Source organism: Trichosurus vulpecula, chromosome 6 (assembly GCF_011100635.1).
Source record: "Trichosurus vulpecula isolate mTriVul1 chromosome 6, mTriVul1.pri, whole genome shotgun sequence".
NCBI classification, from domain to species: domain Eukaryota; kingdom Metazoa; phylum Chordata; class Mammalia; order Diprotodontia; family Phalangeridae; genus Trichosurus; species Trichosurus vulpecula.
In genome coordinates, this window is record NC_050578.1 from 225,376,868 (window position 1) to 225,397,247 (window position 20,380).

The following is a 20,380-nucleotide window of genomic DNA, read 5'->3' on the forward strand; positions in this document are numbered from 1 at the left end:
AGGTAGGGATAAGGACCCTCCAGAGTCTACATGTGTTAACAGGAGTATAAAATGATATGAGATTAGGTGACAGAGATTACTTCCAGCCAAGGTGAACAAACAAACCTTCACAGTAGCTGGAATCCGAACTGGACGTTATAGTATGTTGATATTTAGAGCTGGGGGGAGGCACATTGAGAGGCAGAAGACATTTTAGTTGTAGAAAACAGTAAAGCCCTGGCAGTAAGGGTCTATAGGTTGTGTTTGGAGGACACTAAATTGTCAAATTGATTAGAGGTTAGAGGTTGTGGGAGTTAAGGCTAGAGAGAAAGGTTTGAGTTAGGTTGTGGAGGCCCATGGATGCCAGATTAATGAGTCAAGGTTGGGGCTACTGAAGGGTTTTGAACAGGGGAGACACATCATAGGGGGAAAAGATCATGTACTTATATTTAGAGCCAAAAAATCTGATGGAAGCCATCACATCCAACCTCTTCTTTTCATAGAGATGTTGTGATTTTCTCAGGGTCACACTAGTTAGTAAGTGTCTAAGGTGAGCCATTAACCCAAGTCTTCCCGATCCTAAGTGTCTGCTCCACTATACAATGTTGTCCAACTCCATTTGAGTTAATAAACATCTATTAAGTATCTACCATGTGCAAAGCATGAGGCTAAGAGCTGGGGACTCAGGACAATTCCTGCTCTCATGGAGCTTATATGGAGCGAGTCATTATACATACAACATATACTACACCAGTAGGTATCATACCAGATGGAATGTAAGAAGAGTAAAGGAAGGATCCAGACTCAGCACAACTTAACAAACTAAAGAGGAAGAAGTCATTTCAACTGTGGCTGGGGTGGGAGCATCAGGGAAGGCCTCATGGAGAAGGTGTCAGAAGACAGGGAGGAAAAGAGAGTGCGTTCCAGGAACAGGAACAGAGCAGGCTATGCTAGTCCCCAGCAGCAAAGGGGGGAAGCTGGGGCATGATGGTAGAAAGGGAAGAGTCCTGGTTCTGGAGTCAGAAGATGTAGTTTCAAATGGTACCCATGACATGATGTATGCAGTTTAGGCAAGTCCCCTCACCCTACCTCTGGCTCAGGGTCCTCATCTGTAAAACAGGTGCAGAGTGGAGTAAATGGCCATTGAGGTTCATTCCAATTCAATGCTTACAATCCTAAGAGATCTATGATTGTGTCTGTGTATGAGAAAGACAAATGTGTCATCATCTGAAATCTAGATTTGATTGAGTCACGATGCTTCCATATCTGGTGTCTGGCAAACACTTCAGATTGATTATGGAATCAGAGCACAATAAAAACTTACATGTTTAGAGTGATTTAAGGTTTACAAAGTACTTTGCTTCACAAGAATCCTGTGAGGTACGTAGTGAAAGTGTCATTGCCCCAATTTAAAGGCAAGGAAGGGAGGCTCTGAGAGGCTGAGGCAGCCTTTCTACATAGGAGCCAGGGGAAGAACTTGGGTCTGACTTCAAGTTCATTTCCCTTTTCCCTACATCTCCCTGCCTGTCTATGTTGATGAAAAAGACATTGGAGTAAGGGAGAAAGAGTGAAGCGTATGCTCTAGACTTTTTAGAGCTAAATTTTAGATTGCCTTGTCCAGCTCTATCATTTTACAAATCAGAAAACTAGTCTCTGAGAGATGAAATCATTTGCTTAAGCTCATAGAGGTAATAATCGGTATTTCTTTAAATAAGAAAATGCTTCCACATGGGAAAATAAAGGCTAAGAAAGTACCTATCTAATCAGAGACCATAAAATCCTTATGGGTGTACACAGAAGACAGCCTCATTTGCCAAAACCTAGAAACACTAGTACGAAGGTAGATTCTCAGTCCCTTCCACCCACCCAATAACATCCATCCCTTCCTTTAGAACACTGTCACACAAAATCTTGGGTTGGATGGACCATGGTATGATGGTCATGACACTGCTAGTGTTCTGTCCTTAGCAGCTTTTCATTTGTCTGGGGAAGTTTGGGTATAGTTCTAGATGGAAGCAAAAGGATGCACAAGGTGACCATTCTAGGTTCATTCCAACCTTAAGATTCTCTAATTCAGTGACTTCAAGTACACTGGGCCAAATTCCCCCAGAGCAAACGATTAATTTCCAAAGGGGACACCATGTGTGCAATGGGAGATATGCTCTAAGAAAATTGAGGCTAAATATACATATCTTGTTATTCACTGGCATAACTTTAACCTGATGAACTCATCTGGTGATAATGGATGCAAAACCTGTAAGCTCTAGGCGTATCATTGCAAGTTAATACCAGGGCATGATTACGAGAAACTGTTACCATTTCTCTGAATTTTGAGTAAAAATACATGCTATTTAAGTAAAGTGGTTTATCACCATAGCAACCATCTTCAGAGTCATATTAAAATTATAGACCAATATGGAGTCCAAAGTGGCAGGACATTCAACTACATGCTCTGCTCCATGGTTTTGCTAGGAACTAGCCATTCACCTCTTGGAAAAATCTCACTGTTTCCAGAAGGACAAGGAGAGAGCAAACAAGAGGACTGTTTCTCTCCTGATCTTTTCTGAAGCAGAGGAGCTTGCTTCTCCAACCTTTTCTAGGCTCCACCTCCAGCCTGGGAGATCTGAATTCTGCACGGATTTAATAGAAATGAAATCTAACTTGTAAGTTAGTCAGGGATGCCAGTTTCTTTCAGCCCCAGCATATGGGGACTAATTCCATGGTCTTGATTCAGTAGGCAGGGCCCATAGGACTAAGCCCATTGACATTAATGCCTGTGACATATGTGTCCCAAGTAAGGGGAAAAAAATCCATCCAAAATGATGAGCTCTCTAAAACAGCAAGCTGGCCAATTTTATTAAAAGCGAGCTTCAGACATACTCATTTTCATTACTATATCAACGTACAGGAAAAGAGAGAATCGGAAGGGAAAGACATTAGGCTGTGCAATCCTGACTAGGAATGATACTCTTCTGGGATTGAAATGATGCTCATTGCAACCCAACTCCACTGGGCAGGATCTATATGGAGAGTGCACTAAAGCATGATAACCAAGGTGCTCTTATACGTGCAGTTGGAGGGAGGTAACCCCTCAGGGAGAACAGAAAACAATGCCTTGAGGGACTGACATCCCTCCAAACCCTAGTGGCCTTGCAATGGCTTGCTGGGACACTGGAACAGGCAAATGGTTGAAACTGGCATAGAGGAATCAAGAAGGGTGTGGGGAATGGGTTTTCTGAAAAAGGCTTTGGGTTATTTGTGCCCGGGTCCCAGTGCTGCTGCATGCCAGCATCTTGCAGCCTCCTACACAAGGATGAGCAATAGAATATGGAAAAGCTCCAGGGCCACAGTGGTTACTGACCTTGCAACAGGGTCATCGCAAAGGTCTATGCTCTTTGGTGTACTATCTGTTTAAGACCTCAGGCATGTTATAGCACAGCCCCTTGAGACTTTTGCCAGGAACGCAAACAAGAGACACACAGGCAAAGCCGTCATGCCAACCAGGTTATCCAGAATTTCATTACTCTGCAACATAGAGGCCTTGCCTGCCCCTTTTGTTCTTCAGTTTTCTAACACCCCCAGCTTAATCAGCACAGAATAATGGCTGACCTAACCAGCAGCCCAGGAGCCTGGATTCTGCCTACTTTTATCTGTTGCCTACGGGCACCCTCAGAGTAATAGAGGAGCTAGTGCCCTTGTAAAGGATATTGGGAGCAGCTGCTGACACACTCCTGCCTACACAGATCGACTGTTTTGACTTCTAGATCATAGTAAAATCCTGTGAGACCAAGAAGGCTCTGCCAAATGGGATAGGATGGGACGACAATAATCATGTGGACAGTATGCACGCTACTGTCCACACATGGCTAGTTCCCACTATTCCCAAGAGAACAGTGTTGACATTGCCTCTGAAAATGAAGGGAAAGAACATGGTTTATTTTTTAAAGGCTGCCTCCACCAAAAACTCTGATTTACACTCCCTGACAATGTGTTCCTATGTCACCCAGATGCACATTCACCTAACGATTGTGGTGGGCCTCTCTCACTTCGGCAGACAGGTGATGGTCTAAAGGAGTTGTATGCTGTATAGCGTCACTAGATACTGACTTACTTTGGCTTAATTGTTTTTCTTTGTGACAATGGAAGGAGTCTTTTGGGTAGAGAGGGGTTAGTAGGAAATTTTTATAGTATGAAAAACAACAAATATCAATACAACTTAGGAAATATGTTCTAGGAAAGGTTGAATTTCCCCTCCTCCTCCCACCAGGGCCAGAAAATTTTAAAAAAGGAATTATAGGTGCATGCAAGGGAGTATTGTCTAGTGGAAACTAAACAAAAACACCATTAAGAGACAAGAGACTTATCCTGAATCCCTCCCAGCTATCTTGCTCCCCAATTGTGGGGCCTCAGTTAAATAAATCACTTCCTCTCTCTTGCCTCCTCCTCTGCAGAATAAGGAGCATCTAGAAATTCCATGGTAACTTTGCTCATATGTCTTGTTGACATGTGTCTTGCTGTCGGGTTGTTTCAGTCACGTCTGACTCTCCCTGACCCCGTTTTGGGTTTTCTTGGCAAAGATACTGTTCTGGTTTGCCATTTCCTCTTCCAGTTTATTTTACAGATGAGGAAACTGAGGCAAAAAGGGTGAAGTGACTTGCCCCAGGTCGCACAGCTAGTTTGTGTCTGAGGCCAGATTTGAATTCAGGAAAAATGAGCCCTTCTGACTTCAGGCCTAGCATTCTATCCACTGTGCCACCTAGCTGTCCCCTACGTATATCTGGTGAGCTGAAATTGAGTTAGATTTTGCTAAAAATATAAATAAGATTTCTCTCATCCCACTGAATCGAATATTTTTTTAAACCTGACTTCTTTTATGACAAAGTAATGTACTACACTTTAATTTCTAGCCAATGGAAAACTATTTTCTATGAAGATCTTGCTTCCTTGGCTGTATATTTTCAAATTTATGGGAAGAGATCCTCCTGCAGAGGAATACCACACAAATACATGAGTACTCGACTCATCACACAAATTATTTTTTAAGTTTCTGAGGGCCAGACACATCAGTTTTTCTTTTTCATAGTTTAAAGTGTCAATTACACTGACAGATACTATCCCCCCAAAAGCATGAGTTTAATAGGCCATCCTTTCACTAAGCAAAAATCATTGCCTGAGGATTTTATCTTATATTTGCATTACTCTAGTTCATTCAGGACTGTGTCCAATGAATACTGTGACAACTAGGGATTCTCTTCATTTATGAAATGCCAAAGCAAGAAATCTGAAATCCAGACAGAGTTCTGATTCATCAGATGATTTCATTCCTTCATGCCAGCCCTCTCCCCTCCCTGTCATTGTTAGGGGCCAACTTAATTGGCAGACTCAATAATTTCTCTCCAGTTGTCTTTGCAGCTTAATGAGTAATGGCAGAATTTTATCATCTATCAGGCTCCTCTAAGGAATTAATGCTAAGTGATATGTTGGAGCAATCGGTAACCTTTTGTGAGGTGCCTCATTTGATGACTACTGGAGTTTAAGCCTTTATTTTATTAGTATCCAGTGCAGTTGATTAAGAGCCCACCACAGAGAGTTTGTAGGATTACTAATAACGAGAAACATTAACTGAATGTCCACAGCCTGATAGTTACCATACTGGATACATAAGAAATGTCATTTCTACTCTGAAAGAGAATGATTCCTCAAAACAGGCTGAGATGTTCATTTGAAGAGAAAAACAAGATTTTTAGGTACCATGTATCCCAAACGAAAGAACTGTCAGGTCACTACTAAAACATGAATAGTGTGCTATCTATCTATCTATCTATCTATCTATCTATCTATCTTTTTTCTATCTACTTTTTGTCTATTTATCTATCTAGCCTACATCTGTCTATCTTTCTGTCTAAACATCTATCTATCTTTCTGTCTGTCTGTCTGTGTAGCCATCTATCGTTTTTGTTTATCTTTGGTTTATCTATCTAGTCATCTGTCTATCCATCTATCTATCTATCTATCTATCTATCTATCTATCTATCTATCTATTTATCTCTTTTGTCTGTCTATCTTTTGTCTATCTATCTAGCCATCTGTGTATTTAACGATCCATCTATCTAGCCATCTATCTATCTGTCTGTCTGTCTATCTATCTATCTTTGTCCCTATCTAGTGCAAGTTTCTCCCCCTCAATTGGTCTGTCTGCTATTCTGTAAAATGAAAGAGAAAGAACCAGACGATCTGTATGGCACCTTCCAGCCCCGACATTCTATGACTAAAGTAGTTCAATATATAGAGAATAAGTGGAATAGAAATGTTTTAGTATCTTAATGTCAAGTGTATTAATTATTATATGAATCACGTGTGGACACAAGAGTAAATGGCCAGTCCTATTTCAAGCTTATCACTTCAGAATTTTAAATTCCTCAGTCCCATCAATAATTCTTGCTGTTCTACAAGGTCATCAGTTCAAACTCCACTGTGTACTGTTAATGAGGACTTGAAAGAACAGAAGTAACTCCTTAACATTAACCTGACTTCTGTATAATTTACAACAAATGCATATTGATTCCTATAATGCATTAAGAACATTACACTTTCCAGCCCTATAATGTGAAGTACCCTTTATCACTCTTTTTATAAACAGTCAGTACAGTTCAGAATGGCTTAGAAATGCAGCTCCTGGTCCCAAAGAAGTAACAATTATGAACTTAAACAACCCAAGTCTCAACCATTAAACTATGCAGTTGGAAAGTAATCCCAATGAATACCCACTACTTTGAGGCTGTTCCTGGCTAGAATGAAAGGAAGGGGAGGAGGAAACATTTTTAAAAACTCATTCGTGGTGTTATCTTGGATTTCTTCAATATTTCAAAAGATCTGTGGTTTTGTTAGTATGGATATTTCTGTCACCAATGCAAATCATAGCTTCTTGGAGACAGTACTTCATGAGCTGTTATGGCCAAAAACACTAATTCCCTTTTATGAAAGTCTTCTCACATTTTACTACCAGTGTTCTTGAAGCCATTCCCTCCCTTCTATCTCAGAAGCTTGCCACACAAATCATTCTTTCCCTCCCCCCTTCCAGCACCACCTTTACTATCTCCTTATCCATCATCTCCTTTTGTGACTCTAACAAACGTGACCTGGTCTGTCCTAGACTTAGAGAATCTTCACTTGCCCCACCATCTCTTAAATGTCATCTCTTAAATGATTATGTTGTATCTCTTCTCCCTTTCATAGTCTAAATCTGGATAGGGTTATTTACACTCATTTCCTCACCTTCCATTTACTTCGCAATCTCTTTGCAATTTTGCTTCCAATCTCACCACTTAACTGAAATAGTTGTTCAAAATTACCAATGGCCTTTTCTTTAAAACTCATCTTTTTTTTTTCTCTTCAGCATTTGACACTGCAAACCACTCCATCTTCATGAACCTTTTCACCTCCATGGACTACTATGAGGCTGCTCTGTCCTGGTACTTCTCCTACCAATCTTTCTGCTTCTTCTTGGTTTCCTCTACTGAGTCATTATCCATTTCCCTCCCATCAGACATGATTTCCCTCCAAAGCTCTGTCATGGGCCTCCTCCTCTCTCTTATTAACTCCCATGGATTCGTTTGTCTCCATATAGATGCCTCTTGAATCTGTGTCTCTAACTTTACTCTCTCTCCTGAATTCTAGTCCCAGTTTTGCCATCAGTTGCCCGCCATGCATTTGCTATCCATGATGTCCCATAAAATTTAACATGTCCAGTGAACAAATGTTGTCCATGTTACCTCTACAACATATCTCACATACTTCCTCTTCTCTCCCTCTACATGGCCACCACCCTAAATCAGGCTGGACTGCTACAATGGCCTCCTTATTGACTGTGCTGCTCCTAGTGTGTCTCCTCTCTACTTCTACCATCCAGATAGCTGCAAAATTGGGATTCCCAAATCACAGATAGGTCTGACCATATTATTCCCAGAATTTAACATAGTGCCTGATACTTAGTAGGTACTTAATAAATGCTATTTGACTGACTGATTTTCTGACTGGAAAGTAGCTGAGGCCCTGAAAAGTTACATGATTTGACCAGAGTCACGAAGCCAGTAGAGGGAAGATTCCAGGGAAGGGAAATTCAATTAAATGGCATTGTTTAGCACTACTCTTTCAAGAGTTTGAATAAAACAATGAATGAATAGTTCATACTTATATCAGTATTTCCATCTCATCCTTCTTTAGCTCTCTGCAGCATTTGACATTAATGATCACCTCTCCTGGGTACTCTCTCCTCTCTAGGTTTTCATGACACTGTCCTACTCAATAAATTCCAAAGTTCCTTGTCGCCTCCAGGATAAAACAGAACTTACTCCATTTAGCTATTCGACTTTTAAATATTTTATTCCTTTTCCTGGTCCTCATTTCAACTCCCATGTCTGTCATGCCTGGAATGCCCTCCCTCCTCACCTTCATTTCTTAGAACCCCTTGCTTCCTTCTAAGCTCTGCTTAATCAGTACCTTCTACATGAGGGCTTTTATGACTCACCCCCCTAAATAGTAACCCCCCAATTCACCTTGTTTTTATTTATGTACATGGTGTATTTTATTTCTTATATCTCTTAAATACTTATTTCTATACATGGTGTATATTTTGCATACACTTATTATCTACATTCTGTCTCCCCAATAGCATATAAGCTTCCTGCAGACAGGAACTATTCCATCTTTGTCTTTGAATCCCCATCACCTGGCACATTGCCTGGCACATAGTATGTACTTAATGAATACTTGTTGACCACCATCTAACATTATTGACAGATTTTGGTCATCACCCTTCAGACACTGTTCATTAACCTATGTTATGACTTGCCACTGTACATCATAGATAAGCCACTGCACCTTTTCTGCTGTTTAGGCAGTGCTTCTAAGACCTCTTTGTTAGGCCAGTTGATCTGTGGAGCATGAAGGCACAAGTTGTAACTAATACCCCTAAAGAGGGCACCAGGCCTCTCAGAGACTGCTAGTAAGCAACACATAAAAGCAGGTAGAACTTTGGTTTTTTTTTGGTGGGGGGCGCGATGTTGAGGTTGGTCCTTTATTCTGCTGTTTCTCAGTAGGAAGTACAATAAGAAAGCTATGAAGCAAGGCCCTGTTGGGGTGGAGTGGGCTCTAGGGAATTGGTTGCTCCCAAGTGACTTTCCCTATGTGTTTATGTGTGTGTTAATTTATGTTGTGTGTCCCTTGGGAATTCCTGGGCATTGTACTGAAGCAAAGGCTAATTTGTAATCTATAGCAGCAGGTTGTCAAACACTGACTGAGGAGAAGAGACAGAGATCTGCTAGCTGCCTAAAGAGTGAGGGCACAGAGAACATAGAACAGTTTGGAGGATGGGTACTCGCTATCCTGAGGTTCATGACAATTGCATTCTTGAGGCCTTGCCCAAATGACTGGTTGAGCTTCTGTCAAAAGTGCCAGGATCCTGGCAATTCAGAGGTCAGAGGACACTGGCAGTCCAGGTCTCCTCACAGCTTCCTGTGACTCACTCTTTTGGCACCTCGGCTAGATGGGTCAGGATAAATGTTCAGAATGACAATCTTGAAGCACAGTAAGAACACCAATTAGCAAAGATTAATTTATCAGGAATACTCTGTTCTTCCACTGATGCCCTACTCCAATGGCTAACTGTGGTGTGGGGGTGACCTGGTGATATTGAAGGTTATACTAATGGACCATACACTGTGTAACAGGTTCCACCAAGGTACAAGCTGGAAAGGAAAGTATGCCTGGTGGTCAACTGTGGGTCTGTCCTCCAAGGAGCAAACTGGCTAAGTTCATAAAGATTCATCACCTTGTCCTAGCCTTCTTTCCTTCCATATTCCACCAGGATCTCTCCCTGCTCCCAATCTTCCTTCTAGTCTCCCCTTCTCCTGCCCCCCTCCCATCTGGATACCAACCCTTCCTCCTCACCCATGAGGAATTCTAAAGGTTTCCACCAACCTTCAGGCCTGCTTCTCCCTACTCAACCATTGTGCAAACCTGTCAAGGAAGTTGTAGAGGGATTCCTACCCAGAGAAGAGTTGGAATGGATGCCTCCCCACAAGGGCATCTTTCAGCTCTGGCATTCTAGAATTCTAAAAATCTTCTGAAAACAGAAGCCTTTCCAAATAAATAAAGATCAATAATTATTGCAGGCCTAGGGGCTCTGCTATACTTTGGAGGAGAAGGAAACTTTTTCTCCTACCTGCTTTTCTGGCAGAGGGGTTTTGGCATTCCTATCATCAGTATTTTCAGTCACATTCTCATCATTGACATTCTCCTCTGGCTGAAAGTTTGTATACACGTGTATCTTGGTAGCGAGGTCATCCTTTAGCTCCTCCAGGTCCTCTTCATCACTTCCAGGCTGGTTCTTCCATTGTTTCATCAGCTCCAGGACATTTGTGGGTCTCACAGGAGTCAGTGTATTGCCCTAATGTTAACAGTTAATATTTAGTGCTTTAAACAACATGGATAATTAAACATTGCCTTATCTGATCACATAGTACATATACTATTTTCAGTTAAAACTAAAAAAACAGGCAACTTCAGAACTCACAGCCTTCACAACCATATTAAGCTGAAGTTGTAATAATTAAAGTTTGGAGGGTAATTACAACAAGGATAGCGTAAACAATAAACAAACAAAAACAAAATTGTGGAAAGGAAAAAAAAACACACCTCAGTTTGGGAGGTAAAAGACCCTGACCTCCAGATGAATTCTGCTTTCCAGTTTCTGGTGAGTGTCTTTATTGAATGAAGTTTCTGTTTCTCTTTTCAAAAGTAGTGGAAAGAGCATCATCAATCAGAACCAGGGTGACAGCTGCCTCTACCTCCAATTTTTGGCTGTTTCCAAAAATCAAACTTCCCTTCAAAGGACAAAGATTCACCAGAGGACAGTGCATTCAAAAACACACGCTCTAAAATCTGAAAGCAATGGTTCCCAAAAGTTTCAAACAATGGTGTCATCCTTAGAATCTCTCTAAAGCCTCCTAAGGTAACTACTTTGAATTAGATATTATTCATTTGTATGTGTTCTGGTATGGTTGTTAATCAGTTACAATGCTTTATAACCATACCTCATTTGTAAAAATATTACTTAAACCTGAGTCCTTTCTTTGAAATTCAAGACCTGTGACATTCACATGTAATTTGTGAAACTTAAGTATATTTTTGTTTACTGGAAGACACTCGTGTCTTAAATAAAGGTAGGAGACTTTGTTTAAATACTAGCATTAGCTACCACAAGGAGCATCTCCATAAAGAAATTTGCTAACTGTTCTCTCCTTTACAAAATCAGCCTAGCTTAGCTTTTATCTATAGCATATGTTATATATGTATGAGTGTGTGTGCATATATATCTATATATATGTATGTATGTATGTATGTGTGTGTGTGGTGGTATTCAGTTGTTTCAGTCATGTCTGCCTTTTTGTGACCCCATTTAGAGTTTTCTTGGCAAAGATAATGGAATGATTTGCCATTTTCTTCTCCAGCTCATTTTACAGATGAGGAAACTAAGGGAAACAGGGTTAAGTGACTAGCCCAGGGTCACACAGCTAGTAAACATCTGAGGTCAGATTTGAACTCAGGTCTTCAAGTGACTGGCAAGTCACTTAACTTCCATCTTTCTCAGTTTCCCCATCTATAAAGTGAGGAGAACATCTACTTCCCAGGATTGTTGTGGGGATAAAATGAGACAACATTTGTTTAAAATGCCTGCTACTATTATTATTCATGCAATTTAACAAATTTTCTTTTAGGGTCATTATATGGAAAGACAGGTTCCCAAGGTAGAATATTGCCTCATCACTGATTACACATTCAAAAAGCAAGTAGCTAGGAACAGAAAAGAATCCTTAAAAGCAATATGAAAGGAATGGCAGAACCAGTTTAACATCAGTGGAACCCAGGGCTTACCTTCTGGGGTCAAAGACAAAAATACAATACAGCTAAAAACAAAAGCAGAAGGTGCAGCACAATGCCATCCTGATCTCCTACCACAAGAGAATGGGATCATTCTAGTACCTGATGGACCACACTGTGACCAAGAAGAGTCTGCTGGATATGGACTGCCTATTCTGGATCTGCTGAGGGTCAGTCTTTAGGGGACCTTCAAGAAGTCAGTTTGGTTCAGAAGCCAATCTGGAGCTGATATTCTCAGTCCCGAGCCCAAAAGGACTCCTAAAACCATCCTGAAGCATCATGAATTCCCTATTCCAAGAACTGAACCAATCTCAAGAGTGTGTAGATGGGAAATAACTAAAGGCTGAGCTAGACACTTTGAGGATGTTCAGAAAAGAAAACAGATGCCCTAATTCTAACAAGTCCATATCTGCCCTCGTGGGTGCCAGACCCACAGCAGCTTGCAAAGGTTAGGTTTCTCAAAGCATTTACCTAAAAACTGCTTATTTCATCACTTTTCCTTATTATGAGAAAAATGTTGGGGAGTTTTCCCCTAGAACTTGACTCTTATACAGAATTTAAGGTTTTGAATGTTTAGCACTACATGAAAAATAATGTAAGATCAAGGGCTTTGGAGCTGGAAGTGACCTTACAGATCAATCATGTTCTGTCCACCTTTTGTAGAAATGAGGAAAATGAGGCCCCATGTGGTGAAGGTCCCATATGAACTAGTGGAAAAATTGGCACCTGCACCCAGGTCCATGGACTATAAATCCATGGGTTTTTCCACTATATTACACTGTCCTCTAATCTATTATTGACATCAGGAGTTTGAATGAAGAGAAGTACTCTTTCTAGAGAAGAATCCTCTTCCAGAGTTCAAATCTGGCCTCAGACACAAACTAGCTGTGTGACCCTGGGCAAGTCACTTATCCCTATTTGCCTCAGTTTCCTCATTTGTACAATGAGCTGGAGAAGGAAATGGCAAACCATTCTAGTATCTTTGCCAAGAAAACCCCAAATGAGGTCGCCAAGAGTCAGACAGGACTGGAACGACTGAACAACGTCACTCTTTCTAGAATAACAAATCTAGTACCAAGGTCAGCAACAAAGCATAATTTAAAGAAAGACTTCAAGTACTCGTACATTGACATTTTACAGATGTGATTTCTTCAGTGTTGTACCTTTTCTACCAGGGCAATCACGCTCTCGGCCTTTCTGAACATTTGTCATGAGCATCCTTCTGGTGATGAGGCTCTCTGAACTTAGCTAGACTAATTCTCCAATCACAGACATACAGATCTGGTCAGGCCCACCCTCCAGCTCTTTTCAGCTCAGTAGCACCTGCCCAAGCTTGCAAGCTACAGGCACTCTGCTATAAGCATCGGAGCATTAACAATACATTTGAAAAACTGCTGGAAGATGGTATTGTGTATCCTACTTCTTCAAAGTAAAATCACTAGTGCTGTTTTTAACATCTGTGACTCAGGGGTTGGCATCAAGGTTCTGCCAATGTTTTCTGCCAACACTAGACTCTCGCCATTCTTACTTAGATGCACAGTCCCTTGAATAGTGGAATACTTGTGTCGATAGTGGAAGCTAGTGAGGCATTGAATACACTTAGTATAATAATAACAGTGATAACACTTAATGAATATCTGCTATAGGAGGCACTGTAGGACATATAGGGACAAATAAATGCTTTAAGATTTTCAAAGTACTTTCCCCTACAACAATATTGTGAGGTAGGTAGTATAAGCATTAATCTCCCTATTTTACAGCACAGGAAACTGAGACCAAGGGAGGTTAACTGACTTGCCATTAGGCACAGAGTAGGTAAGCACTGGAGCTGAGACTTAAACCCAGGTCTTTGGTACTGGAAATGTGTCTGACCAGTGGGTGATATCTAGTCATGTCCCTCCCCTGTCCAAAATTCTTTTTATGTTTTCTTATTTCTTACCAGATAAAGTTTAAATTACTTTGTCTAACATTCAAGCCCTCTCTGATTTTGCGCTATACTCCATTTTCAGTCTTATCTCATATCACTGCCTTCTGCAACCTCCGCACAACCAAATTGCATTATTTGCTGTTCTACCTTCATGGTTAAGTGTTACCTATTGCTAGAATGTCCTTCCTCCCTCTTTGACCTGTACAATTCTTGTTGTTGTCGTTGTTCAGTTGCGTCCGACTCTTCGTGACCCATTTGGGGTTTTCTTGGCAAAGATACTGGACTGGTTTGCCATTTCCTTCTCCAGCTCATTTTACAGATGACAAAACTAAAGCAAAGAGGGTAAAGTGACTTGCCCAGGGTCACACACCTAATAAGTGTCTGAGGCAGGATTTGAATCAGGTTTTCCTGACTCCAGGCCCAATACTCTATCCACTGTGCCACTTAACAGCTAGAACTCCTTCTAATCCATCAAAGTATTCCCTCCTCCAGGAAGCCTTCCTTGATTTCTGCAGTTTATTATAATTATCCTTTCTATCATTCTAAATCTCATGTGTCTAGTGTACATCTAATGTGCATTGCAAGTTTACTTTGCCTGCAGCTAGGCTCTCTTATCCTTCTAGACTGTGAGGTCCATAAGAGTGGGAATTATTTTTAATGTAAACTTTGCATTTTTCCTGATTATTGCCTGATTATTTAAGCCATTGTTCTTGTCTTGCCCTGTTTCTGAATACCTCCTTTCATAATATATTTTCACTTAACATCCGATCTTAAAGGAATAACTTAATAACATTAGGATGGGGCTAAATGTATTCCTTTGGTAGATCAGAAGGGCATAGCATACCTAGGTTTCAGCAAATCTCTCATGTTACTCTTCATGGGTGGAATAATTCACTGATTCATCAAACAATCATTTTATCAAGTCCCTACTATGTTTGGCAGCACAGGGAACATAGAGATGAATGGCAGGATTTCTGATCTCAAGGAGCTGACAGTCTAATAGGGACAATAACTACAAAATGAAGCTGTATGAGAAAAGAGCCATATGAGAAGTCTAACCAGGTGCTATAGGAATTTAAGGGAAGAAAAGATTATTTAATAAGGAAGATACTTTGAGTAAATAGCATCTGAACTGGTATAAAAGGATTGCAATAGAGGGAGAGGGAGAAGAAACGGACTGAACAAAAGCAAAGGATGGGAAAGAGGAGGGGGTGTTACGGGAATGGCATTCAAGTCTACAGAGAGTAGGGGATAGTGGGAGATATGACAAGAAAGGTAGGAAGAGGCCAGAGAACAGACTCACAGATACCAGGCTGACAAGCTTAGACTCAATCCTACTGGAAGTAAGGCATCCTGGAAGGACTAGGCTTCAAGAAGATGAAACTGTTGGCACAGTGTAGGAGGGATGAGGGAACAGGAGGTGGTGGTGCATGCAAGTGGAGACATCAGTTAGGAGACTTGCAGCACGGAGGGTGGGGTGGTGATTTAAAAAAAAAACCCAGTGGTTGTGAACAAGAAATAAATCAGAGAAAATAATCCTAGCCGTACTGCCAATGGGGGTCAGCGGCTTTGAAGGGCAAGTCCTTCCTGAATCTGACCTTCAGAAACATAAGGAAGCTTTTTCCATGTTCTATCATATTCATTTATATGCACGCACACTTTGTATTACTTTCTTTAGAACACCTTGGTTACAGATAACACACTACAAAATGCACAAAACATCAACCAAATGATGGAAATCTTTCATCCGATGGAGCTCTTTGAAAGATGGCGCTACATTTTGTGTGAGTTGTTACATCAGGAAAGGTTGGCTTTGGAGCGGGGAGCCTCTGAGAGGCCTGCCATGTTTGCTTTGGACTATTTCAAACAGAGACTCTGAAGTGTATGTCGCAGGGCTGTACACATTTAAGCAAAGGGTTTTGTCTTTTAGAAGTTCGTAAAGTGGCGATATTCTTCTAAACTTCACACACTGAACTCCTGAGGGTAGTCTTGTTCAGTGCATGCTTCCTGGCACATTGTTCCTGCAGCAGATAATTCAAAGAGGCCCATAAAGGGAAAGCAACAAATTGTTATAAAGGATCCAAAGATGGAAAACTTGGACAAATCATCCAAGCCCACAACTGAATTATATTAATTAGTAACTTCGATTAAATGATTCTTCAGTAATCCCTCTCGTAGCTTGTGGGCCCAAGCCATGCATTGTCTTCAGCTGACAACAGAGAAATCTCTAGGCAAACCAGCTCCAAAGGAGTTGCACAGCTGGGATTTTGTCCAACTATAAGTGTGCTTACTACAGTTTGCCAGTGACTGCTTGTTACCTCATTTGGGAAATTATTTGGTATCAGAACAGCTTAGTACAAAGCAAAAATTAGGTAGCATTTTAAATAATTTTACCCACTCCCACTCCCCATTTGATCCTAGCAAGTTAACAACAATATGTGCCTGAACTGTGCACTGTGGTAGGCAATGGGATAAGAAAGGTAAAAATGACATGGTCCTTGCAATTAAGAAACTTTGTATTCTCCTAGGAAAGGGTTTTTTGGAGGGGGAGGGTTAGAGCTACAACATGTATACAGATGGGTATACTAAAAAGCAGTGGTGTCAAACTCACAGAGAAATGGGGGCCACTAGATGCTACAGAAGGATCTCTGCAGCTGCATATTAACTTAGTTTTAAAATTCAATATTATGTACGTTTTGCTGCATTTAAATTTATTTTGTTAAATTTTTCTCAATTACATTTTAAATCTGGTTCGGTCTCTACTTGAAGTGCTGTGGGTTGCATACAGTCTACGGGCTGTGTACTGGACCCATCTGCTATTAAGTCTATTAGACTGTGACCTACTTTAGAGAAGGGAAGGTCTTTTGCATATCTTTGTATCCCTAGTTCTTAGCATGGTGCCTGGCCCATCCTTTATTAAATGTTTACTAAGTAGGGTATGAAAGGGGCAAAACAGAGGTTTAGACAATGTGCTCAAATCAAATTTGAGACACTTCAGCTGGGAGATCAGGAAGGTTTAGACAATGTGGTGTAATATCAATTAAGTTGGGACTTTTTTACTGTTTTAGAATGATAAATTAATTAAGTGTCTTTGATTGAGCCTTACTAGGTGCAAAGCCCCAGGCCCAAATCCCTATCTATTAGGTGCTAAGCCTATGTGGGTGTGAAGCCCTCAGGGTCCTAAGGGGAGTTGCTAAGAACAGAGTCAATAGTAAGAGGCTGAGTTCTTGATGCTCAGATGACGTTTGATGATGGCTAAAGAGTGTATAAAAAGAGAGAACAGAGCTGTTTGCTTAAGGCTCTCACTCCCGGAGGTGAGAAACCCTGGGCAGCTGCTCTAAGGGCCTCCCGGCTCACCCAGATGTTGATGGTTTCTTGGTAACTATGAATTGTATTTGGTCTGTTTATAATGCATGTTTGTAATTTGTTTGTATTTGCTCTGAAGTTCAGGGTGCTGGCTTTTTCCCTTGAACTAAGTGAATGATATTTGTATGTTGGTTTGAAATAAGGTTGTTAACCCCTTAATATTACTTTCCTTAGTAAAGCAGATCAAAGAACCTGTGCTGGTAGTGTTCTTGTTGTTAGGCTTGTGTTGGTCTTTCACCCCCATGGCAGCTGCTAGCAGAATTGTTAAATGTGGTCAAATCAAATTTGAGATATTTCAGCTGAGAGATCAGGGAAGGAGGTGATCCATGGAGGAAGATAAAAATTCTGAAAGTCGGAGATGAGGAGCATGATGAGTTTGGGGAATCACTACAAGTTGAGTTTGGCTGGAAGAAAGTGAGTGAAGGAGAGTTCTATGAATCTGGGCTAAAAAGATAGGTTGGAGTCAGACTGCAGAGGGCTTGAGATGCCAGTTTTAATTTGGACCACTTAGAGGAAATGGGGAGCTACAGAAGTTTGATGGGTTTTTTGGGGGGTTAGGCAGACCAGTACCCAGTAAGCCCCTGTATGGAAATCACTGTTCTCGGTGCTGGGAAAGTTATGAAGTTTAAGGGAAAAAAGTATCTTCCTCATCCTCATGGAATGGATGGACAAGATAAATACTCAGATAGCCATAATAGACCTTGCATAATATATTTGTTAGGAGATTGTAAGACACAGTGGATATGAGGTCTTATTTGTGAGGCAAGGAGCACAAATATTTAAGTATTATCAAACTCCTGTGACATGAGAAAATGGACACTCGAGGCGGTAAAGTGACTGCCCTAAAACCACAGTCACAAGAAACATGATATACTAAAAAAATAATTAAAAACCAAAAAAAATCAAAACAAAGAAAGAAAACAGGACAAAATTAGATTCTTGGGGCACTCTGCTAACGACCTAACTCCAAGTTTATAACAACCAATTAATGACAACTCTGGGTCTAGTCATTCAAACAGTCCATTCAACTCAGTTCATCTAGCTATACTAGCATTCAGCCCACATTTCTTTACTCTGAACACAAGAATAACATGAGAGATTTGCTGAAACCTAGGTATGCTATGCCCTTCTGATCTACCAAAGGAACACATTTAGCCCCATCCTAATGTTATTAAGTTATTCCTTTAAGATCGGATGTTAAGTGAAAATATATTATGAAAGGAGGCATTCAGAAACAGGGCAAGACAAGACCAAAGGCTTAAATAATCAGGCAAACATTTTACCAGGGTAGAGTTTAAAAAACCCAGTAGGACCACATTTATGTAGCAATTTTAATGTAAAGGGGGGAAAGAAAAGAGGAGGAGGAAGAGGAGCAGGAAGAGGATTTGGTTTCAGTGTCCCACTCCAGTGGCCACAGGATAAAAACACAGATGATGAACATTTGAGGTACTAATAAGTTAACATCATTATCACATTAGGAAGAATAAACACTTCTGTCTGAATCAAAAAGAAATAACTTGCTGGAGGAATACAAATTGGCCATGTCCTTGTAGGGCTTTAAATTGATAAGCCCTAGAGATAGTTGGCATTTCAGTAGTTCAGGTGAGCTGAAGTAGAAGCAAGAAGTCAGGGAAGAATCCAGATCTTCATCTCTTGGGGAGAGATGGGACTTTTCTAACCTTACCCACTCCAACTCCCCTTCCTCAGATTAATTTTCTTAAAGCAGAGTTACAGAGTGAGTTCCAGAGAGTGTGAAACACAGCTGAAGAAGCAGAGACATAATCCAGACTTAGATATAGGGAGTCGGTCATTTGAGGCTTAAAGTAGTCTCAAAGGGAGTGACATCTAGCAGTATAGAAGAGAGCCAGGATTGGGCTCATGAGAGTTGCTGTGTCCCATCAGCAGCAGATCCTGGGAGCCCAGCTGAACAACCTGCCTAGAACAGATGTTGAGCTCAGGCAGCTTTGTGAGGATTCCATAAGAAAGAAAAAACTTTCAGGCCCAGAGGAGTGAGTAGCCTTTGCCACATCTTCCCTACTTGTGTCTCACTACCCTTTTACAACTATTCTTCCCACAGCTACTGTGTGTATTTGTGGGAGAGTGAGCCCTAAGTTTGTGGTGGGAATGTTTGGTACCTAAGGATCTTAACAATAACATTTTAGGAAATATCATTGCTTTGAGCTAATTATATCTACTGTTGTTTGGTTATTTTAGTTGTGTCTGATTCTCCAAGATGCCATTTGGGTTCTTCTTGGCAAAGATACTGGAATGGTTTGCCATTTCCTTCTCCAGCTCGTTTTAACTGAGGCAAACAGGGTTAAGTGGTTTGCTCAGGGTCACATAGCTAGTAAGTGTCTGAGGCCAGATTTGAACTCAGGAAGATGAGTGTTCCTGATTCCAGGCCCAGCACTCTACCCAATGTGACACCTAGTTTCCTCTAGATGACTAGTAATTGGAAGTACACCAGTAGTGGTTTGTTAGTGAGCTCATGCTTTCAGGAGTAGATACCCATAACTTGGCCCTGAAAACTTCAGGTAGTAGCTACCCTCTGGAGACTCAGTTTGCCAGAGTGAGTGCAAGTTGGGGGAGAAGCCAACAGGGGGTGCTACATACAATTATATAGTATTTGGCTTTTGATTAAATAGTTCCCGTGAAACAGTAGAAGCAGCCTCAAAAGGCTCCTGCCTTTCAGGAACAAGAAAGGCGGGCTTATGTGGCTTATGAGAAAAGAGAATTAGTCTTCGGTAGTTTGGGGGACATAAATGAACCACTGTTCATGATTCATGGAGAAAACAATCAGATTTCTGGAATTTAGGAGTCTTAGGGGCTATCTGGGAAATTCAGTGGAAAGAAAGTGGGAGCTATGGATTTTAAAGGCCCTGGAAAGTACCCCACCAGACCTGTCTATAAGCCTTCAGTCAGCAAACAAATTCAATTCATGGAAGGTAGGTCTAAATTATGCACTCAATCCAGAGGATCATGAATCTGTCATGAATACATAACCCAGGGATTACAAAAAAAAATGAGGTTTGTATGATGTTAAACTGGAGTTGTTCCTTATGGCCAAGAGTACCACAAATATGATGGCAGTTTCCTTAGTGACTAAACCAGGTTCCTAAGGCCCTCCATTTATCATTGTCATTTGTAACCTAGAAGCAAGTGAGGATT

At 40.9% G+C, this 20,380-nt stretch overlaps 1 protein-coding gene across 1 annotated transcript in view; it reads right to left on the reverse strand.

Moving 5' to 3' along the window:
• Nucleotides 1-20,380, reverse strand: part of STK33 (serine/threonine kinase 33) — a 107,558-nt gene that overhangs the window by 13,207 nt on the left and 73,971 nt on the right. Inside the window, exon 11 of the mRNA XM_036763750.1 lies at nt 10,202-10,426. Coding sequence (XP_036619645.1) covers nt 10,202-10,426 — 225 coding nt within the window. The remainder of the gene's footprint in view (nt 1-10,201; nt 10,427-20,380) is intronic.